The sequence below is a fragment of the Lycorma delicatula genome, chromosome 4, assembly GCF_047948215.1.
Source record: "Lycorma delicatula isolate Av1 chromosome 4, ASM4794821v1, whole genome shotgun sequence".
In the NCBI taxonomy this organism is placed as follows: Eukaryota; Metazoa; Arthropoda; class Insecta; order Hemiptera; family Fulgoridae; genus Lycorma; species Lycorma delicatula.
In genome coordinates this window covers 27517799-27543713 of record NC_134458.1, presented here as the reverse complement: position 1 = coordinate 27543713, position 25915 = coordinate 27517799, and the positions used below count along the sequence as shown (strand labels likewise).

Sequence of the window (25915 nt, the reverse complement as noted above, 5' to 3'; positions counted from 1 at the left end):
GGTCTAGGAACGTGAGGAAGATTCCCCTGGTTGTTTTCCTGGATGTTACTAATGCATTCAATGTGGTGAGGTGGGAGGCCATATTGCGGCAGTTGGAGGAGCGAGCCATTTCACCTTACTTGTTGAGGATGATGCAGTTGTACCTCAGTGGAAGGAACTTGAGTATCATGTCTGAGGGGGGGAAGGAGGTCATCATGTCCATGCAGGGTCACTGCTGTGATATGTTACTAGGCAGTGGCATTGCTACATCCTTATACCTAAATATAATTAAATATCCAGATATTTTGAAGCAATGCCTCAGTAAAATCAAAGATACATGGTAGATCTCATATGGCAAGAAAAAATTAGGATGGTCAAAATAGCCAGACATGTCATACATTTTAAAGGACAAATTACTTAAAGAATTTAAAGGAAGAATGTACAAGCAAGCCACATGACAGAGTTTGTTATAAGGCTGTGAATATTGGACTGTTAATGTGAAGGAAGAAAGAATGTTATTGCAGATATCAATGAGGGACAGTAAGTAAAACAATGGTATAAGAGACAACATGAAAATTACAAGTATGTTAAACAAGATGAGGAAGCAACGTTTTGGATGATGATGGAGACAAGGGAGGAGAAGCATTGCTGAATAGTACAAGAACTATTTTATTTTGAAATCAATGTCAAGATAAAGAGAGATAAACCCAAGCTAACAATGAGAAACATGATACTCAATGATATGGAATATGTTTAATTAAGTCCAGAGGATTTATAAAAAAAAAGATGAAGGAATAACTGCCATGTTGCTGACTCTGTACAGGGAAAAAATTGAGAATAAATTAACTAAAGTAAAATAATTACCAAGATGAAATCCATTATCAGATGTAAATAAAATGTATGTATCATTCAGGATTGATTTTGCTTGAAGTTCAGTCACCACAGACTCCACAAGGTCATCGACTGAAAGAAGTGTTTCCCAACGCAACTGCTGTATCTGATCTAAAGTTTTCACAGTTTTAGCAGTAAGTGGATTGGGAGGCATTCTTGTTAGCCAGTGTTTTGTCTGAAAATTTAATTACAATTGAATATTTAATTGCAATTTATATTTATATTTAATTACAATTATTATTTTACCATATAGATATATATTTTTTGAAGTATTTAAGTAGTAGCTAAACCACAAACATTATATTTCAAAAACATATACTAACCATTGCATATAATGTTCTTCCTTTTTTTAATAAGTAACTTTCTACTATAATTACAAATATTGGGAAGTAAACAACTTCATCATAAGAAAAATCAACATTTTCATCATAATTTTTTTTTCAAATGTTTTTAATGTTTTTTTGGTTAGTTAAATTAAAATATATACAAATAAAAATTATCATAAACATTTAATATATATAATTGAATGTGGGGACATATGTGTAATTATAACTTCTTTTAGAAATTGGTGCAAATTATGTACATGTAGCCTAATAAAATTAGGGTTAAGATTATAAATTTAACCAAATTATGATTTTATTATTTGATTGACTCAAAGTGGTGTCTGTAAGACACTATAATACTTGTATATTGCCAAAACACATTTGGGACTTGCCCTAAATGGATGAAAAAGTATTTTTTTAAACATCTTGAAAACTATTGATTTTACTGAGAAAAAATCACCAGCGTACAGATTTAAATTTCACAAAACCTCTTCTTAATGTTAGATGTGTATTGTTTAATGTGGTTGAAAGTAGACCAAGAAGAATTGTTTTAACACATTCGTTACTGAACCTAAAAATCAACATTAAAAATAGACCGATGTCACATATGTGTGACGCAGAATTTACCCCTAGACCAACATCACATTTACGTGGTACTCGAGGAGTAACCCACAGCCTGATGTCACATTTGTAACAAAGACTTTCCTTTATTAAATGAACTTTCATAGCCAGATGGTTACTTTATTGTCTATATTGTTGCATGTCAGTCTATTGGATTGTCTGTCACAAATATGGGTTGACTGGTACCAGTGTGGGAATTTTTATTTTATTTTTTTATTGCAAATTGAAAGTTGACGGACCTGTTGTTTTGCTTAGTAACTAACCTAAAAATTCCTGCTTCTTGTGTTACTTTGTTATTTTTAATGTTCTAACTGTTTTATGCATTTACTGAGTGATGGAGCGTGGTACAAAAAGAAAATGTACGGACAGTGAAATTGATCATTGGATTGGCTGTGACTGTAGCAATGAAAGTTCCTTATTTAGTTCTAATGGTACTAATGAGTATATTCCTGACTCAGAATCAGACAATGGAAGTGATGAAGGTGAGAATGGGCTTTTTGAACTGATAAATATAGATTTTGGTGTAGCCCTAAAGCCAAATATCCCCATGCAAGATGATTTAGATTTTGAGTCTGAAGTAGAAAACAATAACACAGTGAATATCGAAAACATTGCTAATGATCCAAATGCTCTGTTTGTTGTGGAACATATCCATGATAACTGCCACATCCAAAAAGCCATCTGGATTAATACAAATGAAGCTCCTCTCATCCACAACTTTGTTGAAGAAGAGGTACATTTTCAATCCACAGATCTTATTGAAAATTTTTACAATTTTTTGACGAAGCCCTTTTTAACTTAACTGTAGCCTGGATGTGTCCAGTGCATTTGATTATGCAATGGTGGTAGCCTGTTACATCAGATGAGATCAAAAAGTTCTTAGGTCTTTGCATGCTCATGGACAACTTATATTTCCCTAGCATGATAAGCTGTTGGTCTACTTCAGAACTTTATGAACATCCGATTTTCAGAAAAAGAATGTCTTAGTAGGTTTGAGGTAATACTCAGGTGTCTGTTTTTATGATGATGAGATAGATCCTACAGATGATAAGTTACATAAAATAAATAATATTCTGAAGCATTTGTTGGGTAATTTTTTTTGTGGTAAATTATTTTGACAATATATTCAAAATAAATGACACAAGTATGGAATTACGTTCTACAAGCTTTGCAGTCCAGATAGTAACGTTTTAAATATTCTCATATATACAGGTAAAGGTATTTTATCAAAATTTTTATACTAAGTGCAATATTACCTACCTTTATTAACTTTGTCGTAATTACATCACATGTTGTCATGTTTCAGATATAATTCATTTTCAAAACTCGCTGTACAGCAAGTTTTGAATGGTAAGAAAGGTAGATAATTGTAAATATAAAAAGTTCACTGCTTTGAAGTTGTGACTTGCTTGATGCAAGATTACATCAGGAAGGAACACTCACTTTTTTTAGATAACTTCTGTAATAGTGTAGACCTATCAGAGAACCTCATGCAAAACCAGACGAATTTGTGTGGGACCTTACAGACAAATCAAGCTGGAAACCAAGAAGTGGTTATTAGTGCAAAGATAAAGAAATGTGAATGCAGAAGCCGCCAGAAAGACTTTGTAACTGTCATTGGAAAGATAAGAAAGTGGAAAGATAAGAGAAATGTTCTCACAATTTCCGCAAGACCTGGAACAGAAGTAATTAAGAAAAGAGGCTAAGTTGTAACTAAGCTCTTCATGGTTATTGCTCATAACAAAAAAATAAGTGGAATACATCATAAAGATCAAACGATTTCTTACTATTCCACACATAGAAAGCCACTTTGATTATATAAGGCTGTTTTTTTTTCAACACCCAATGGGCTATAAAAAAAAACACATTGACATAACAAAATGATTTTATTACTAAAAGTTAAGTAGTATTTAACTTATTTTTCTACATAATTGCCAAAATAATTGAGGCATTTGTTGTATCATGACACCAACTTTCTTATGCCCCCTTCAAAGAAGTTTGTTGCCAGTGAGATAAGGTATATCTTGACAACTTCCTGAAGTTCTGTGTTTGTGGCGAAGTGCTGTCCGCCCAACCATGCCTTCAGTTCTTGAAAGAGGTGAAAATCACTAGGTGCTATGTCTGGACTATATGGTGGATAGTCGAAAACTTCCCACTTGAATTGCTTGAGAAGGTCTTGCATCATGTTGGCACAGTGCAGTCGCACACTGTCATGAAATAAGTCATAATAACCGATATGTCACTACAACCGTTTATAAACAATATACATACAGTATTTATGTATTAACAGCATACCCAACCAACCAAGAGACAAGTTTTTGGTCACTATCCGATATTTCATTATATCCGATGTCACTATAAACGATACTTACTGTATTTACAAAATATATTTATTTTGACCGTCAATATTTGTGATGGTCAATCTCTATAACATATTATCTATATATTTATCCATAGTAGAAAACCCCTATAGAATGTCAAACAGGTAACATACAAAATGATCAGATTTAAAAGTAAATAACATTAATAAAAGGTTTAGGCCTTGTTTATAGTGGTTTTAAGTCTTAATCGATGAAAAACAAAAAAAATAATTTTTGGCTTGTGGCAAGGTAATCCATTATATGAGGAGTGGTCCAAACTCTCTGTCAAGGCTGATGAGTTAAAAATAATGATTGGCAACACTGATTGGTTCACGCATGCACAATAGCTTTAAGTGATCTGTTGGGCATGCAACTGCCACATTGCCATCAATTCATAGTTATTCTCCTTTGTGAGACAGTGAGTTAAAATGAGTGTGGTAATAATAAATCCTGCCAGTTATGAAGATCAATCAGTGATTTGATTTCTAAATGCAAGGGGACATAATGCTACTGAAATTCACTGTCAATTGTGTGAAACATGTGGGCCTACTGCAATGAGTGAAGGAAAAGTCAGGCAATGATTGTTGTGAGTATAAAGAAGGCCATTCAAATGTTCATGACGAACAGAGAAGTGACAAGCAAAGTGTTCGGGCTGATGATCTTGTTGGGTGGATGCAAAAGTGAGAGAAAATCATTGCTTTATAATTAGCAATCTTTCTCTAGAATTTCCAAAAGTTTCAAAGGCAATATTGTTCAGAATTGTGACTGACAGTCTAGGCTATTGTGAATGGTGTGCACGATGGATGTTGAAAATGTTGACAAGTGCTCACAAAGATCACAGAATGACATCTGCACATGCTTTTCTTGACTATTTTAGCTGCGAGGGAGACAAATTCTTTTCCCATATTGTCACTTTTGACAAAATATGGATTTAGAGGTTGTTTAACACAGAGATGACACAACAATCTATGCGTCATTCCAGTTGAACTAAAATGAAGAAAATTCAAACAAACCCAGTCTTGAACGAAAATCACGGCAACTGTATTTGGGATCAAAAGGGTGGATTTTGACTGATTTCATGGAACCTTGAAACATCCACCACATCACAAGTCTATTGTGAAACACTTTCTAAACTATGTCGTGCCATTCAAAACCAATTACGGGGAATGCTGAGATCAGGAATTGTTCTTCTTCACAATAACACACATCACATATGGCTGCATGAACAAAAGAAATAATTAAAAAATTCAGATGGGAGATTTTTTATCATCTCCATTAACATCCCTGATATCATGCCCAGTGACTACCAGCACTTCCTACTTCTTAAAAACTGGTTTGCATTTCAATGATTAGGAAAATGAAGAGTTGAAAATAATGGTGCAAGAGTGGTTACAATCCCAGGCAGCGGAATTTTTACAGTGGATTTGAAGAAGGTTGTTCAAAATATTAAAAGTGTTTGGAACAAAATGGTGATTATGTAGAAAAATACAGTAAATTGTAAGTATTTGAAACCACTAATAAATTTTTCATTTTTTCAACTGTTATCATTTTGTTACCAATTGGCCTTTACTTTTGAAGCATGTCTCGTACATTGGTATGCAATGAGAGTCTAAGTGTAGGTTAGTCCATTGGATACACCATGCTTCACACATATGGCATTCAGTAGGGAAAGTGTTAAGAAAGCATATTTTTCAACCTTTGCAAAAGCCAATATTTTGTGTGCTGTTTTTGCAGTTTCCACAGAAATAAACTCCAAATTCCTACAAAGGTGTAAAGCAATTCTGGAAGGAGTTTTCCAATATTTGAGCCTCCATATGGTGCTGTAGGATAAATGAGGGTCATAGGACCTCATTGAACTAAAGCGGAAGAAGCACTGGGGCTTACAACCCCAATTTTAATCATGAAGAATAAAGAGACCTATCCTCCACAACCTAACTTTAACTTATGCATGATGGACAAACTAAATCTAATAACTATTCCAGGGGGTAATCAACAACGAAAATCCCTCACTGCATCACCTAAAATGAGCAGTGCAACTGGGTCATCGGATTCTGGAGAATCCAGAACCACATTTATGGAAGTATTGGAGCTTTCTGGATCTTTCACTACAAATTCTGCTCCATGAAAAAACATCTACTTGGAACACAATGTAAATACACTTGTACAAACAGGCAAATTTAAACAATTAACAGATACTCTAGACGAATGTAACATCAACATCCTCGCACTCAAAGAAAAAAGATTCAGAGATGAATTACCCATAAATACTGGGAACTATAGAATCTACAAAGGAAAACCAGCTAAGAACAGCAATGGAGCAAATGTCTTAGCAACAGCATTCATAGTAAAGAACATCACAGAAGCTATCATCGACTTCTCATTGTCTTCGGAAAGAATATCAACCATGTTGTTCAAATTAGGAAATAAAGTTTACACTACCAACACTATGTCAAAATACTAGTTGGCAATTTCAACATCCAAATCAGCAAGGAAAAGAAACAGAAAAACTGTGGGAGAATACCCTGCCCACAAGACAACAAATAGAAATGGAGAAAGACTAATTTCCTTCTGCAGAATGTTTAACCTAAAACTAATATCAATGTACTTCAAAGTCCTCACAAGGGAGAAAAAAACAAGGGCCTCCCCAAACTCTAAAATGGAAGAATTCCAAATAGACCATGTAACAATAACAACTAGAAATTGAAAGGAACTTATAAACGTCAAAAGAAAAAGAAGAATCAACATTAATTCAGATTACTTTTGTAAATAAAAAAATTCTTTTTTGTAATAAAAGTTAGATTCCAACCAAATAGACCCAAACTGCGAATACCAAGAAAACCCAGAATAGATATGGAAACATTAGGATATTATCAAGAAATGTATTTTGAACAGAAAATTTAGGCAAAGATTGGAACAAGATTAAAGAAACCTTACCAAGACAACGAAAAGAATAGCAGAACCAAAAAGGAAACAGAGGCAGAGATGGTGAAATGGAGAATGCAATAAGGTTCTGGAGAAAAGAGCAAAAGCATGGAAAGTCTGGTACTTCAACAAAATAGAGAACAAATGGAACAAATTTAGGAAACAATGAAAACAAAAGATACACCAAGAGAAAATACGACAAGACACGACTGGGAAAAACAGAGAAAGACTTCAAGATGCATAACACTAGTTTCTACAAAACCTTCAAAGAAGAACTATGAGGATACCAGCCAGCAAGCTTATGCTTTAGGAAAAGGGATGGAAAACTGGCACTCAACAAGGAAAACGGCCAAATACTTGCAGACTATTTTCAGACACTACTCTACTATGATGAACCCAAGAAACAACTTAGATTCAGAACAAATAAAAACCCTAATATGGAATCAGAACCACCTACAGAAGAAGAAATTCAATTCATCATAAAAATACTAAAGACACAAAATACAACAAAACACCAGAAGATGGTATCATATCAGAAATACTAAAACAGAAAAAACCGTTGTGAAGAAAATACATCGATCCGTGAGGAGGTATGGAAGAAAGAGAAGATACCAGATTACTGGAAATGAGAGCTCATCCCCCCACTGCACAAGAAAGAAAATTGAACAGACACCAACAAATATAGAGGAATATCACTTCTTGTAATCTACAAAATCCTATCCAAAGGTCTACTACACAGAGTTAACGAACAAGCAGACCATCTAATAGGAGAATATCAAGAATTCAGAAAGGGCAGATCCTGCGCTGAACAAATCTTCAGCCTCAATAACATCTTGAAGGACCAAGCACTAAGATGCACCACAACACCGTAGTCACATTTGTAGACTTCAAAAAAGCACATGATTCCATTGACAGAAAATCGCTCTTTAAAACACTAAAAGAATTCAGCATCGACAGGAAAACAAGAACTCTATTCAAACAAACCCTAAATTACCTCCAAAGTTAAATTCCTTGGAGAAATTTCAGAATTGCTTGAAATAAAAACAGGAATGATACAAGGTGATGGGCTATCACCCATTATATTCAACCTAATTCTGGGAAAAATAATAACACGAAAACAAGAACTAGAAAAAGAAGACATCAACAGGCTACAATTAAACAATCTGGTAATAGATTGTTTAGTGTTTGCAAATGATATCGCCTTACTAGCGCAGAACAGCGAGGAAGCGCAGGTAATGATCAAAAAAATACAAGAAATCACTAGAAAAACCAGCCTAAAAATCTCTAACGAAAAAACTGAATCATGGAAACTAAACACCAAAAGGAAAGTACATGAAGACGAAATATAGTAACATCAAAAGAATAGACAAATTTAAGTATTTAGGAGAATGGATGCAACCCAGTGGACTGGATAAAACAGCAAACACAGAGCACATTACAAAAATTGGAATGAGCAAATGGAATTACACAAAACAGATACAACAAATGCAGCATATCCTACAAAACCAAAATCAGACTTTAGAACATGGTCATCAACCGGAAGGGCTATATGTATTGGAATACCTAAAACTCAACAAGAAAGAGAAAAACAAGAAATTGAGAAAAAAGAAAGGCGAATACTCAGGAAAATATAAGTACCAAGGAAAACAGAAGATGGCACCTGGAAAATACGGATGAATGAGAGCCTCTACAAACACACAAGAGACTCACAGACACATGCGGAAGAGAGGTGCAAAATTCTACCAACATCTTGAAAGAATGGACAATGACAGACTGACCAAAAGGATCTTCAACCACCTTACACAGATGAAAGCAATGACCAACTGGGTAAAACACCCAAAAGGACCTGGAGGAATGAAGATTACAGAAGATATCATACAAGATAGAGATGAATTCAGGAAAATAATCTAATCAACAGATTTAAGAACTTGAAAGACAAAGGTCACAAATCAAGGACAGCCAAGAAGTGGACTGATGAGCAGAAGAGGAATCATAGCGAAAAGATGAAAAACATCTAGGAAGCAAACTAGACCAAGCTGAACATCAAGCAGCAAGTTCCTCACGGTCCAAAGAAGACCAAAATGAATGAATGAATACAGAATCTGTATTACCATGGTGGATATACCATGATGGTATGTGATGTACTAATATGTATATAAGAAGTTTTTAAATATAACAGTTTATACAGGCTGAAATCTTTAATATTTTCAATAATATTTAACCAATAATCAACTTTCATGAGTTGCCATAACTGGAATGGAAGTGGGGTTGTGTGTTCACCATAACAAAATTTTAGGGTTATAATAGTGGTAATTTAAGTTTTTCTAAATTCCAAGTTTTTTGGTTTTTTTTTCTTCTAATAATTGATTGATGTAATTGTAGAATTGTTTCCCAATTGATGATGTGGGATCCCATAAAAGTTAAATACTGGTGTCAGTTTTCTAAGTTTACTGATCTGTTACTGTGTTTTGATGGTTAAGTTTTTAGTTAATATTGAATTTAATTAGCACAGTGGTCAATATGTTGATGAATTATTTGAATTTTCATTTTATATATATATATATATATATAAAGCTTATAACGTATAAAAAATTAGAGTTTTCATTAAAATTACTACCGATGGTAATGTTTTAAAAATTGGAAATGTATATCTGAACTACTAAAAAGCCTGGAATCAAGGTTGCATACATATATACATATACAAAAGTAGTTCTTGTTACCGTATTAATCCCACTCTTACTAGAAGTAACTTGTTTTAAATTATTGCGGAAGTTCATATTGGTAGCAGAACTAGGCAATTCTTATTATCAGAAGCTATCCGAGTACTATCTCCCTCCAGCAAATCGGTAAATGTCACGTAGATATAATTGGTAGTTCCATTTTTACTACATCTAACTCAAATTCATCATCCTTAACATCAACACAACCGCAATGGAACATACAAAAAACTCATGGACTTTTACATGGTAATATTTTTTGTTTACTAATGGCAATCACTATATATGAAACTAACTAAAACCTAGGTTACTATATTTAAAACTAGTTGCCTTTCTGTCATCAAAAAATTAAATTCATCACCCTTAACATTCTGCCATCTAAAAACAAACTAAATCTGATAAAAAAGTTTTTGTGATATAAAATCTTTACTGTATTAATGTGCTAGTGATCAATGTCAACAAACTGGTTAAACTTGAGTCTTGCAGGTGCTTCAACCTCCACACGAGAAATTACTGAACAGTTGTTACTTTCAAGATAACCATAAAATATATTTGTTTTATTTACCTTTACTAGCTCTATCAAACTTATGTAAACAACTTTGGGGATCCTAAAATGCCTACCTTCCCACTGAATTTGTTGAAGTTTGGTGTTCGAGGTGCAATTGTTCCATTGAATAACCCTTTATATTTTTCTTCTGGTATAAATGGAGCATGAGGAGCTGGAGGAGCTAAGACCATTAAAAAACTTTTATCTGAGTTTACTTGGAATTTCAAAAATTCCACACTGTAATGCCTCTGAAACACACAATAACATAAGTAAGAGATCAAGCAAAGAATCATAAATTTTAGAATGCAGAACTCCTATCAGTGTGAACTTTTATTGTAAAAAGTTTAAAACATGTCTTATTTATTTACACAGTATCAATGTTTGTTACAGGTTTTACAAATCTCACCCAGTCTGACCAAACTGAATAACTAAATTATACCATATAATAAAATTAATATGATTACTAACTAGTTACTATATTACATTGTTCACGGTAGGTTGGGAGTCACAAAAAAACAAATTTTAGTTATATATTCTGTAGAACTGCTTCTTCATATAGTAGTTTGTTTAATCTGTGCAATTATTCAAAGCATAGATTTATATATAATAAATTTATTATTGTATAAATAATAATTTTAATGTATTCATTAAGTAAACTATTTAAAAATATTACTAGTGTAAAATTTTGGGTAATTTAAAAATATAAGTGATTATACAAATAGTAGTAAAGGTGTCGAAATAAATTCTGATTAATAAATAAAAAAATAAATTTGCACATAATAATAAACAGATACATACATATAATGATAGACATACACATCAGACTCAATCATCAACATTTTTCTTTCTCCATCATCATACACAAACAGATTAATCTGTTAAATTTTTTATTTGACTAATTTTATTGATATTATTTTTAATATTTATTACTTTTTTATCAATATCAAGTTATGACTGAATAATTTCAATGATAACATATCTGTGAATTACTTGAACCGTAAATTATAATTTTTATAAGAATCCTGGAAATAATTTTTTTGGCTGTCTTTAGAGTGGCTTTTCTACTGATTGGTGATAGTCTGTACAGTATATGATTTCCCAGAAAGAATATTAATTTGTTGCTTTACATTATTTGTGGCAGTATTTCTTATGATGGTGATGCATCCAAAACATCTGCTGTGTCACTAATCAGTTACTGTGTCTGAGTAAAATATTGTTTGATATAAAGTAAATTCCTGCGGTCAATAGAATGAAATGTCACTTGTAGGGGTTAATATGCCGAGTTCAATGGGATTAATGTGCCAATAAGCAAAATAATATTTGGTTTAGCAAAGAAGGCCCAGACAAACTATTTCTTTGTTTGTTCAAAATACTGCAAGCTGATTGACAAAAGTCTCCTACATTTCCTTTTAGCTTACCCGGCAAACTTCAGCGTATTCCTTTTTCACTTCCATGGAATACGTATAACCTTTTCACAGTTTGATTCAGTTCATATCATGGTTATGCTCCAATCAAAATAAAAGGTTTATTAATTCATAATCAATTTTCTTTATAAACTGATTCCTGAATTTGGAACTCTGATTCCTGAGTCGCCAAACATTTTACAAGGCAACTCATTATTTAGCTCATAGATTTTGTTTTTGTTTTAACTATTTAATTATTTTGAATCAGTTGTAAAATTGTAACTGATAGTTAATCAGTCATAAAATTATTCATTAATAAGAAATTTTATAAGGAACCTCATTTTTGTTAAAATGTTAACATTGATTGTAATGTAAATAAATATTATATTATATTGTTATGCATCATACTATTATTAAAAAGATTAAAAACATGTGTGTCAAATTTTTGAAGTTAAATTAAACATTAAAAACTTTGTCGGCAGTAATTTAAATAAAGTAATAGTTCTTACTTATAAAACAAAAAAATAACTTACAATAACATTAGTCAGATATAAGTTAGAAAAATGTTTTCTTGTTCCATTAATTGATAGACTGTAGTTGTAATATCGAGAATTCCCCATCAGTCCTAACCACCAATTCCAACCAGGAGGCACATGCTGTGCTCCACCGACTTTCTTTTCACCATACTGCAAAAAAGTACCACATGCACTATTTCATTCAGATAATAAATGTTTCTGAAAATATGTGATGTAATGCTACAACTTCCAAAGAAGATTAAAAAATCACCAAGCTTTGAATTCAATTGTATTGAATAGTAACCTGTTAAAGTTATGGATATACTGGAAACAACTTTATAGTGACAGGTCCTGTTTAATCACAGATTCAGTCAGTACAAGAATTCTTTCCATGAATGACTGAAGAATCACAAAATTGCACATAAAACCACTGTTTTTACAAATTCCTATAAAAATATGAACTAAAGAAAAAAAGACAGCAAGTAAACAATTCATGCTCCCAAGTAGTACTCTGATATCAGTTTATTTTTCCAAACAAATAAGTAGCAAGCAAAACAATTAAAAATAAACATTAAAATGAATAAAAAGACACTTTTTTTTAGTAAGATGCAAGCATTTTTAAAAAAATCAGCACATATATATTTTCTTTATATATTTATTAGCAGATGAATAAATCCACCATTTAAATTTAATATAATACATATGTTCTTGAAATCTCATGCATAAATCAAGGAACTATATATATTTACTATAGAATACAAAATAAATAATTTATTATAGAATAACAAAATTACAATTGCCATTTAAACAATGATATTATGGTTTTTATTTTAAAATAAACACTTATTTACTTTTTATAATTATTATTTTTTACTGGTTCAGCAGCTTATTGAAGCTGTCAGAAGAATTATTGACTGAAGGTTGATGGTTCAATTCCTCGCAAACAACTGAATGTTTAAAGTGAGATAGAACTTTTTTTTTCAAGTTTTCTCTGTCGATAAATGCAATATGAATATGTTAAAAAATTATTTACCTTCAATTATACCATGTTTTTTTTTTAAAATTATACCAATATTAATCCATCATTCAATAATACTGCATTATTAATTTAATTACAATGATTATAAAACTAAAAATCTGTAGTGTCTGTTTTTACTGACAGATATAAATTTCATGTACACAAACAAAGCATTAATTCTCTATAACATTATTGATAAAAAAAATAGTAAGTTTGAAAACTAACCAAATACCTTCTGATTTAATTATGGATAGGATAGAATACATTCAGAAATATGCTGCAGTTCCTTATTCTCTCTGAATATGATGGTTTTCACTTGCAATGAGAAACATTTCACTCTGTTGTTAACCAGTGTATTATTAAAATGTAACAGGTTCAGGTTAATTCCTATGAATGTCCTGACATTTAGAAAGTAAAATTTTCTTACCTGATTAAGGTATTTTCCAGCATAAAATGTGTTGTAACCAGATGACTGTAAATAAGTAGCAAATGATCTTTTTTCACTTGTATTTTGCCAGTCCTTACTACTACAACCACCATCTATAGAATTATTCATTGTTTTATGATTATGTTGGAAAACTCCTGTAAGAATAGACGCTCTGCTTGGACAGCATATTGGAGTTGATACAAACTGTGTGATAAAAAAAATCATATTACTGAGCTAATCTTTTTAGCTAAAGTAATTTGTATTTGATATGTTATATGGTAGTGAGTTTTAGATAATTTGCTACTCAATGCATGTAACCAAATGATTTCAGAATATGTGTGAACAATTAGCTCATTTTGAGTTAATTTGAAAAATTATTCATCACTAGCTATAATTCATTTTAATTTCTACTTTAGTTTTCTTCATTAACTTAATTTTTTTATTATTCACAGCACTGTTACATTAATTTATGTATATACTTTTGTAATTTCTTTCTATCTTTAGTATAAAAACTGACTTAAAAGCAAAATCAGTTTAATGATAAAAAAATATATTCTTTTTTATTACCAAAAGAAAAAACTGGCATAGGAAAAATATACCTAATGATAGACTAACAAAAACAGGGGCTAGAACACATATGTCTATAACAGTTATTGAAATAAATTTGAAACAAGACTGCTCAAAAACAGTTCATAAAAAAAAAACTTTAAGTCTAAAATGTGATTCATTTCATTAGTTAAAATCATCATCATCATCAGTAGACAACAAGGAAATAAAATATGGAAAAAGGTAAAAAAATAAATATTAATTAAAAAATAAACAGTAGTATAAATGAATAAACACTAAAAAATACAATAAACTGAATATTTTAATATTGTTTATCTTGCAATTAATTAATATATTTTTTTTTATATACAACTTTTATATACATATACATTACTTTACTGAAATTAATCTGAAGATTCATAATATTCCTCTGTACTGTTAAATACAGTCATGATTAAGGATGCGAGATCCCACAAAAGTGGGAAATATTTTTCAGGAAATATATTTACTTAAATTCTCTTAAATAAACCACCTAGTACAGAATATTGAGATATCTTACCTTCATTTTTCATGATTGAGGATGTAGAATCCCATGAAAGTACTTCAATGAAAATTTAAAGTAAAATATGTCTTACCTCTCAATATTCTGAACTAGGTGTTTTATTAATAGAATTTAAATATATATTATATGATGAAGTATCTTTGTCTAAAATATATTTTCAATTACTTGAAAAAGTCGAATGGGTTTTCAGGATACATAAATGAAGTGTCTTTGTTTGATACTAGTAAACATGATTCATGCAGACCAGTTATTAGAAATTAAAAATTATTAATATTTACAAATATACAACATTTTCAAAGAAAGAAGTAATTTACTTCTGAAAAATAACAATATTCTCTTGTATCAAACCAGAGAACATAACTATTTTAACATTTTAAACTTAACAACTCAGTCTACGACAAATGATCTTATTAAGATTCAATTTAATTTTTTTAAAAATGAACTTCCTAATGCTTTAAAACATCTTCTGATCAATCTATTTAAAATTAATTAAAAGATTTCCTTTTACAGCAAAATATTCTTCTCCAAATGAATTTTTAAATAGTAGCTACTTACTACATAAACATAAATTTTCTGCACACTTTGCTTAATGTACATTTTAATAGTTTGTAATTAACGCCTTTAAGATTTTATTTGACCGAGTTTGTTTTTATTCTGTATAAATTTTAGATATTTATTATCTTCTCATAGTTGCAATATTATTCTATAAAATAATTATTTTAAGCATTAATATGAACTACAACCATTTTCCTCTTTATTTTACTTATTATGGTACTCTTTTTTCCATATTACCCCTAGAAGCGAAGCTTCCAGGCAAATTCTGAGCAGTCACAATTTTCATTAGAGACTACTTTTTGATGAAGATGAATGTTACCGTGTATTCACGGAAGGAATTAATTTTCAATGATATGCGATTCAATACCCTCCTGAAGTTGATATTATGGTAATTTATCAATCTCCTTCTGGGTTTTTGAAACCTTTCTGCATAAATTCCTGGATATGTTTTTAAACATCACTAATAAATTCTATGAAATAGTGTGTGGCAATTTTAATTTTTTAGACAATTCTACTTTTCTGACCAATTGACTATTAACTCAATTTTGGTTAGCATTACTAATGTTTTTCTATATCCAACTGTTTAAAAGATCTTCCCAACTTATTTAAAATATAATTAAAAGATTTTCTATTATATTATCAATATTAGTCAATAAATATTTAATACTATTAAAAAAAAGGAATTTTTTGCATCTCTATTTTGTAAATAAATTTGTGTTCAAATAATTTTAAACACATGTAATATTAAAATGAAATATGTGAAGATACTAAATATCAAAATAAAATACAAAATAAATCACAATTCAGTGTTGAATGAAAATTATTTGAGAATTACTATTTCTAAATTAATTGATAGAATAATATAGTCTGTAAAAAAAAGCTTTTAAACGGCTGGGTAATTTATTGTAAACGGAAATGAAAGCATAATTAGACCCTTTATCATAAACAAAATATTGCGTTGAATTACATAAAAACAGTTTTGTTTTCTTGTTTGTGAAGGTGGATACTGAAATTTTATTACTTTTTATTAAGAATAATGGACTACTGTTTTTTTGACAAAGATGTAAAATTTAAATCCAAAATCAACCATAAACTTTTACCGTAAAATTGTGTGTTGTAAAACATAGAAAGAAAAGATAGTGAAATATCTTCCTGGAATGAGTTTAAGGCTCTTGATCTGAAGAAAATGCCTGTATCCATAAGCAAATCACCCTTGCAGAAATTGGGAAAAAAATCTTTGTTTATGTAATATGCTTAATAGAACATAAAAGAGCTGGATAGGAGCACAACAGAACATCTGTTAGTGGCTAACATTAATGATAGGCTATGTATGATTTTAATGTTATTTTGTAAATATTAACAATACAGTGACTACAGCAACCTAATGTACAAATAGTACTAAATGCAGATACCAAGTTATCTCATAGTGACCAGGAAGACATTTGATTCAAGTCTTTTTACATGATCTTTGAACAGATTCTGGTTTAGTCATCCAATAGTAAAGTGACAAGTTTTTATAATTATAGAACATCCATTTTCCTACAGTAGCATACTTGAGATAGAAACGACAAAAAATTACACTAAACAGTTATTTTATTGCTTTATGTCTAAAAACACTAATGAATACAGCCAAGTCTCCAACTAAGCTCTAATAAATTTTCTTTTTAACAACCGAATTCTAAAATTAAAAACATTGGTTTGTATGAAAACTAATGTTTCATGTTAATATTTTTCTCTTTTAATATTCCATTAAAATAATATTTACACAATTCAATTACATAGCAATAAAAAAGGTAACATATTATATACTTACTGAATTAATAAATGTAACGCCGTTGTTTGCAATTAGTTCTCGAGTTTTTAACATCGGTGCCTGAAAATATTTTTTTCCAAATTTTAATTGGCTGAAGTCTAATACTTACAAAAAAAAACCAGAATACTCTATAAACATACATTTGAATTAAATATATTTGTCTACTATGCTATGCGAAGCGTTAGTAATTTGTTGAAGATACAACATATCTTCAACAAAATAAATAGTGAACAGAATATTGTAATGTAAGCTGTTCCTTTACTACGTACAGTAAAGCAGTCATAAATAAAGTATTATGATTCAAATAAATTGCCAAAATTATAGACCTTTTTTACTGCAATTACAGAAGAATTTGTTCACCGTTTCAGAAGTGAATACAGAATGGTTACTATGAAATGTATTCAGATAATAGAAAAGGAAAAAAAGTAAAAATACTGAAAAGGGAAATTTCTTAATTTTCTTTATTACGATTAAAAGTATTTCAATGATTTTCTTTTTTTGGTATAAACAGTAATAATTTTATTTTTCTTACAGTATGGGTCAGCAATCACAACCATGGCTATGCATACAATTTCATTGTTGCAGGTGAAAAGAAAAGTTACTATACATCAGGGATGCACTTGTAAATTTTCCAGTACCAGAATGTTTGATTTTGTATAGTAAACCAAGAAAGAATACAGTCCACAGCACAGGTGGCTAGCTACATGACAATGTTAAGAAAAATACACATTCATTTCAATGTTTACACTTATAAGAAGCAAAACCTTTTTTCAAGCCAAATGTTTAACCTTTTCCTGAATAAACATTTTAGCAATATATTTTGTCACTGTTGTCCTTATCAATTCATACTATGTTAAAGTTAAAATTTTGAATAAAGATTGGGCCAGCAGAAAAAAAATTGGGTTTGCAACCCACTGCACATGAAGTGATTCAGTAAAAACTCAATTTTTATTCAGCGACTGTTCCAAATATTTTAGTAAACATTAATGAACATGTCTTGAGTATTTACTTTTTACAGACAAGATATTGTTTCTTTATCAATTTATGTGTTTTTATCAGTGTATCGTCACTTGTTTATGGACTTCCAAAAAAGCATATACCACAAATGAAAAATTTCTGCATGACTAATACATAAGGGTATGGACAGCATTATGTAGAATAATCAGCCCTCATTCTTCAAAGAAATAGTTAATACTAATCGCTATTGTACACTTATTCTGTACTTCTTCACAGTGAGTTAACAGAAGATGAAATTAACTATGTGTTGTTTCAACAAGACTGTGCTGTGGCACAAATAATTGATGTACCTGTAGTCAGAAGTATTTGGAGATAAAATTATTTCCAAAGACATCTGGTCACCTCAGTTTCTGGAATTAAGCAGACTTAATTTTTGGGTGCTACAAAAAAATAAGATTATGAAGGAAACACTCACATACCCTGCTGAAACTTAAAAATGCAATATGAATTTTGACAGAACACTCCATAAAAACAAGAGAAAAAAAACACTCACAAGTTGTCTGACAGATATTTTAAAAATTTAATGTAAATAGAAGATAAATTTAAATTATTAATCATGTATTAAAAGTATATTCTGAGTAATATGTGCAAAGATACTTCTGAATGTTCTGTACTACACAGCTCTCTAATTATATAAGTTTTATGACCTCCATATACAAAATTTGTAAAATATTTTTGTTAAACTATCTCCTGCGTGTAGTGAAAAATTCTCAGTTCCTAACAATACAAACATAAATGTTTTTCTATGTGGCTTTCTGCTTTATTAGGGTAATATTTCATAAGTAAATTTATTCACATTTGTATTTATATTCTTGTTTAATTATTTTTATGTAAAATTTATATTTTACCTCTCAAGAAAAAGAAGGATGTTACTTGTTTGATGTGTATGTGTGTATAGATTTATGTAATTCTAAGTTCAGTACGAATGAATCGGTTCTGAGGTTTTTTTAAGTATTAGAAATATTTTTTTTTTTTAAATGTTCATAAAATTTAATTATGCTAAAACTTCAGGGGGTTGATCAGTAGTGAATAGTGTGAGCTTTTAATATTCTGGCTGGGACTATGAGTTTAGGGTTTTAATCGAAGATCAAGACCAATTTTAATCTGGTTTTCATTAAATATTAAAGTCCTTTTATGAAAATTACCAGTAAAATACTAATATTTCAACAGAGTGACTACAATTTATCTCATTATTTAAATATGCATGTTCAGCATTATACTTACTGGAAATTTGAGAATGATTAACTGGACTGTAAGAAACAATTTAACAAATATATTTTTTTATTAAATGAAATAGTTCAAAAACGGCTCAGTTTTTAAATGTGAAATGTTTACCAGAACTTCAGTGAAGTTTCACATCATTATTGCTACAGATGATTACAGTCATTAATTTGAATATTACGATTTGTAACACTACCAAAGAAAAGGTCTTTTGGAATTATGTTTCCCAATATAGGAAGTTAATTTTTTTATATTTTGCCATACTTACCAGAAGATTAATGTACTGTTTATCAATTTACAGACTAAAAATGATAAAAATCAGGGTTTTAAACTTGTATTTATCTCTTTGTCCTATTGATCAAATCCCAACAGTTATTTACTTTAGTTTGAAAAGTAAAACGGATTTTAATATTCTCATCATAATATGTATAATTTAATTATGATGTAAAATTGTTTAATGAAATTTACGACTACTCATTTGATTATTGATAACTTTTCCTTTTTTTAACATTGTCAGCATCTCATTGTTTAAATTTTTTACTCATTAAACAATCTATAACCTTTTTGATGGATAGGTAGTTTCTTGATCTAAAATAAATAAATAATTTAACTTAGATCCATTTTTTCTCTAAATTCCATCACTTATGGACATTTTTGTATAATATAATCGATGTGTATTTATTCTTGACATGAACTTAATGGAACTATTTACATAGAGAAAGAAAATACAAAGTATGTTTTGCTGCGAGCCACTGTGTCATAAGAATATACTGTTATGGGTACCCTCTACCTTTATTTTAAGCTACAGAGGCTTAATTCAACAAAATCCAATAGTAACTTGCTATCAATTTATTGATGTAGTTGTAAAAATAAGTTGAATAGCTTTACTTTAAGCATTAGATTATCCAATAAAACTTGAAAATTCATTAAAAAATTTTAATTCTTTTTTACATCAAAAAAAGTATTTTTCAGTTCATGTAGCAACTTCTCTGATATTTGCCAATAACACTGAACACAGTTGTGAAATTATCTAATGCTACTTTTGCTTCATCATCATTAGTCATTTGCTGGAAATATAAATAATTTGTTAGTATACCTTGAACGAGCACTGTTCAGACGTAACACTTATCTATGCCTCTTTTGATATAAATTTTTTTTTATTGCCATTAAAAGCTTAGATACAATTAAAATATATTTAAGAATTTTACTATCTCACTCAACTTTTCATATACACGTTATTTTCCATTCATATATACTTTTATATTGCAAATTTTTCCATTTATTACTGCATTTAAAATCTATTTTTGAGTTCACCTGGGCTCTTATAATCTATTTATATTTTTCTGTTTACAAGACGTTCTAATATTACAAGTATTGATTTTTATAACAGTTCGTTTTGATTATCGAGCTACTTTTACTTAATACAAATAAAAAATGGAATGTTGTAAGGTTTGTGAGAATGATACTGAAAAATAACTTGAAAACTTTCCAGTAATTCAGATTTAACGATGTGGAGCCAGTGAATTTCTTCAATTAAGTGAATACCAAATCTTCAGTAAATAATTTAGCACATGCCCAGTAAAGTATTAAGAAGTAGTATGTAAATGATAAACTATTTCAACGTACATTTTTATTTAAAAGATGTTTAATGCCATTTATAAAAGTTAATGGTTAATAAATAATAAAATATTACACATTGTTATGTGTTTTTGGTTTGATGAGGATGCTGAGAAATTACACTCTTAAAATTTCTTATAAATACAATTTATTACTCTCAAATATATAAAATAAAATAAAATAAATTATAATAATGATAAATGTGTAATATATAAAATAGTAATTCAAATTAAAAACAAAATTGATTTAATAACAATTAAATTATAAATACCAAAACACAGTCTGATTTATTAAAAACTTCATAATGAGTAACAGAAACTAATACTGAATTAACAATAAGATAAGAATAGGAAAATCTACAATTCACTTTCTGCAAGTATTTTTACTTTTACTGTTTACAAAAGAACTAGCCTACACATTATGAATAGAATACTTACACTTTCACTCCTGTTCACAAATAACTCCCCGAACAGCTTCTTGTTTTTAACCACTGTTAAAAATGGAATACCTGTGACTTCACTCATTTTTACCAAACACTTAATTTATCATTTTTACTGCACACTGCAATGAACTCAAACTTGAATAACTACTAACTGTCTCTCCACTGGTCCCCGGTAGTATTTTTACCTCCTGGCCTGCAGAACCAATACCCAACCCATCCTTCTGATTGTTTAAGAGTAATAATTTTTATTGTCTGTGCCTTCTATGTTTTTCCATAACTCCTTTTCTAGAAAGAATCCCTTTGTCATTCCTTCTAGGTTCTTCTTTCTTTATTTTCTTTCTCTTTCTGGAAGCTTCTCTGCCCGTTACAACATTGTCAGAAATGACCTTTTTAAAGTATTACTTTTTCATATATTTTTACCTCATTTAAAAGCACAATATAAACTAACAGTCATTTACAATTATACCACTTTAAACAATTTACTTCTATCAATTTTTCATTTTATATTATATACAAATCTATAATGATATATGGTTATTGTAGTAATTCAACTCAATTCTGAGGTATTATAAAATTTTCTGAGAGGAAAAGACAATAATGATGGCCAAAAATTGTCTTAAAATATTTTTACCTACACATTTTATTCTGTTTATAATGGCATATTTTTTTAAAAATACAAAATTCCACTTTATTTTATGATATTAAAAATAAAATTACATAAATTTAATGAAAATATTAGTTTACACAAATAAAGAGCCATGCTAAATAGTTATTGGTTATTGAAATAAACTTTAAATCAAGATTATACGCAAAAACCATCTAAAAATATTTAATTTAAAATCTAAAAATAGACGGGCATTTTGGTTATTAATAAACTACCACTAACAGTACATACTGAGGGAAAATACTATTCAAGAAAATAAGTTAATAAATAAATTAAAAAAAATAATAAGTGTCAATTGACAAGCAAATAGTATTTATGAAACACTGTAGAAGGAATATTTTTAGCATTGTTTTAAAAAAGAGTAAAAAATACAAACAAATCTTGTCATTTAGACAATCCTAATAGAGTATGTGCATAGTTTTTAAACATGTAGACTACTGAAACCTCCACTCGTGACTTAATGCAACACATTTCTTATTCAAATTAGATATATAAAAATTTATCTTACAAAAGATAAAGATCCTTAAACTGATCAAACAAATATCTCCTCCCTTGAACAAAATTTAAAAAAACCAGAGAGGGAGTTAGTTACCTATTGGTGTTCTGATTATTTGCTTATAAAAATTGTTGGAAATTGAAAAACTTTTGTTTTATATACAGGGTTATCATAAAAGAATGGTGCGATTTCAGTAATTCATAGGAAGATTGTAGGGAAATTTCTAGATGTTATATTGGTATTGCTGAAAGCCTCCAACCCAAAAGTTTGTTTATCAGCAGACCACAACGTCAGTTCTTGTATTGTTGTTGCGGTGAGTTTAGCGAGTTACTATGTTCTCGGATAAAGACAAAGCAAAGAGTGTTTTATTGATGGCTGAATTAAAATCCTTAATTTTAGTTCAACGCGCATTTCGACGTGAATTCGGAAGAGATCCACCACACAAAAATAACATAACACGTCGGTTCAAATGATTAGAATAAACCGGATCGGTTAAGAAACAGAAATCAACCGGCAGACCAAGTGTACCAGACGAAACGGTTGAACTAATTAGACAATCCGCAATTAGAATTCCTGCGAAGTCCATCCCCCGTCGAAGCGTCAAATTAGGTATTCGAAAATCAACAGTTCACAAAGTTTTACGTAAAAAACTGAAATTACACGCTTATAAAATCCAGATACTGCAGGAATTGAAACTCGATGATGGTGTAAAACGTTACAATTTCGCTGTTGAAATGTCGGACAGAATAAGTGAAAATGAATCATTTTTAGACGATATCATTTTTACAGACGAAGCTACATTCCATGTGGATGGATGCATTAATAGACACAATTCACGAATATGGGGCTCTGAAAACCCACACACAATTATTGAGAAACAACGCGATTCGCCTAAAGTTAATGTTTGGTGTGATGTGATGAAAAATCTTGTAATAGGGCCTTTCTTCTTTGCTGAAAAAACAATTAATGGAGTCGCGTATCTTGACATGTTAACCGATTATTGCTTTTCTCAGCCGGATGAACTTGAAAACATTCATCAACTTCATTTCCACAAGATGGTGTTCCCCCCGCACTTCAATGCATCGGTCACAGACGCTTTGAACGAAAAATTTGAAGATCGATGGATAGGCCGGCAAGGAACTGTACTTTGGCCTCCAAGGAGTCCAGACCTGACACCTTGCGATTTTTTCTTGTGGGGGTTCATCAAAAGTGTTGTTTATACACAAAAATTTCACGACCTAAACCGCTTAAAAAACAGGATTAATGAAGCAATGACAACCATTAACGAAGAAATGTTAACTGATGTTTGGAGAGAAGTTGAGTATCGTTTGGACATTTGTCGAGTGTTTAAGGGCGCACATATTGAAATTTATTAATTATGTAAAAAAATGTTTGAGACGACAAATTTGAAAAATAAAAAACATAAACTGTAAGTAATTCTGTTTTAATTTAAACCATGTTCAAAACCGCACCATTCTTTTATGATAACCCTGTATAAACCTGTTAATCTTAAAGGTACTTACGTATTAACGCCACCGCAGCTACAGCTTTATTTAAAAACAAAGTAGTCAATCGGATTTCGGTGGAAAATGAACAGTCTCTTTATTAATTTTAATAAATGGTTATTTATATTCATTTATTTTATAAATATAATTTAACCAAACTTAACCTACGCTCGCTAACCTTGACTAATTAAAACCGTAATTTTTTGAGTATTTATTTAATAAATTCAGTAATTATTTATTATTTAAATAATCAAAACACTCCTGTTAATTAGTCAAGGTTAGCGAGCGAAGCGAGTTCTTCAGCGAGACTGTTCATTTTCCACCGAAATCCGATTGACTACTTTGTTTTTAAATAAAGCTGTAGCTGCGATGGCGTTAATATGTAAGTACCATCTTAAATTTCATAAGAATCAACAAATTGAGTAATCATCAATCAATTCTTCAAAATCTCTATTGTTTCTTGATGATAATGCTGGGACAAACTGCAGTCAAATCAAAAGAATTAACATTTCACCAATCTATAAAACTGATCTTCTGGATGATTAATTTATATAAAATTATTTTTAATGGAAAAAGATGGTAATGTGCAAAATTCTTTTAATAACCATTTTGTTAAACAACAAATTGGAGCTTGAAATAAGTGGTAACATTTGATAACCTGGTTTATATATTTTTAAAAGGCAATATAATGTTGGCATAATGCATTTCAAAGCTTGTTGCAGAGAAATTAAATTTTTGAAGATACAGTTGAGTTCAATGGCTTCACTAAAAAGACTACTGATGATAAATATAAAAATTAATCTATTAAAAAATTTTACAAACACAGTAAAATACCTTACTAAAGAATAATAGAGAAGAAGGGTCAGAGAAAACATGAATAAAAATTACATATAGCAACAAGGTAAAACTATCTTCAGAAGGCATGGCTTTAATTTTATCATAGTAACATGTTAAATGCTAAATTAAACTTTATGAAAGAGCAGGCATTTATGGATTTACAAATCTAATTTATAATAGATTTTTAGACATTTATAAATATATTTTATTTACAATAATTGCAATTTAGATTGATGGGAAAAATTAAAACTATAATATGAAAGTATTTGGCTTTGTATAAATACAAAACACCAAAGAAATTGACTGTAGCCCCCTGTTGCCTGGAAAGTGGTCACAAAATTACTTTATTAAACTAAATGTACTCGATAAACAGGATTTGGATTGTCAGGAAAATTAGTTTATTAATAGAAATAAGGAAAATTAATTATTGAACAATGAAAGATGACCAAAATTCAAGTATTTTTGAATTTTAAATAAATTTATTAAAAAAGACTTTTTGTGAAAAGACAATTCTAAGAACATACAGTTGTCTCCCCATAAATTTTGTTCATGGGAGGGAATATCTGACTGGTTTAAAGTTTAAGCCAATCTTCATATTTCTAGAGATAAATTTTTATCAGTGCAACTTATATAACAGACAGGTATCAAGTCATGGTGGGCAATGTGAATTAGAGGTTTCAGTGGTTTACACCTGTTTAAGCTAAATTCATGAAAATGTTTAATCATATTTTTTCTATTCTTATTCTAAAAAAAAAAACTGGTAAATTTGAATTACAAAAATATTACATTTAAGTGTTATGTATTTTTAAAATACTCATAAATCATTTCACAAATGTGGGTTTCATAAATAATTTTTATTTATTAGTTAATATTTATTATATTCTTTTCACTTATTTTCTTATGTACACTTTTTCCTC

At 29.8% G+C, this 25915-nt stretch overlaps 1 protein-coding gene across 3 annotated transcripts in view; it reads right to left on the bottom strand.

Annotated features, from left to right (window-relative positions):
* The window catches only part of LOC142323222 (N-acetylglucosamine-6-sulfatase-like), a 57384-nt gene that overhangs the window by 21386 nt on the left and 10083 nt on the right, over nucleotides 1-25915 (bottom strand). For 2 of the 3 annotated variants that reach the window (XM_075362579.1, XM_075362580.1), the window contains 5 exons: nucleotides 17200-17259; nucleotides 13724-13927; nucleotides 12297-12449; nucleotides 10435-10608; nucleotides 844-1045 (listed from right to left, as the gene is read on the bottom strand). In XM_075362579.1, coding sequence (XP_075218694.1) covers nucleotides 844-1045; nucleotides 10435-10608; nucleotides 12297-12449; nucleotides 13724-13927; nucleotides 17200-17259 — 793 coding nt within the window. The remainder of the gene's footprint in view (nucleotides 1-843; nucleotides 1046-10434; nucleotides 10609-12296; nucleotides 12450-13723; nucleotides 13928-17199; nucleotides 17260-25915) is intronic. The other variant, XM_075362581.1, reaches the window with a different exon arrangement.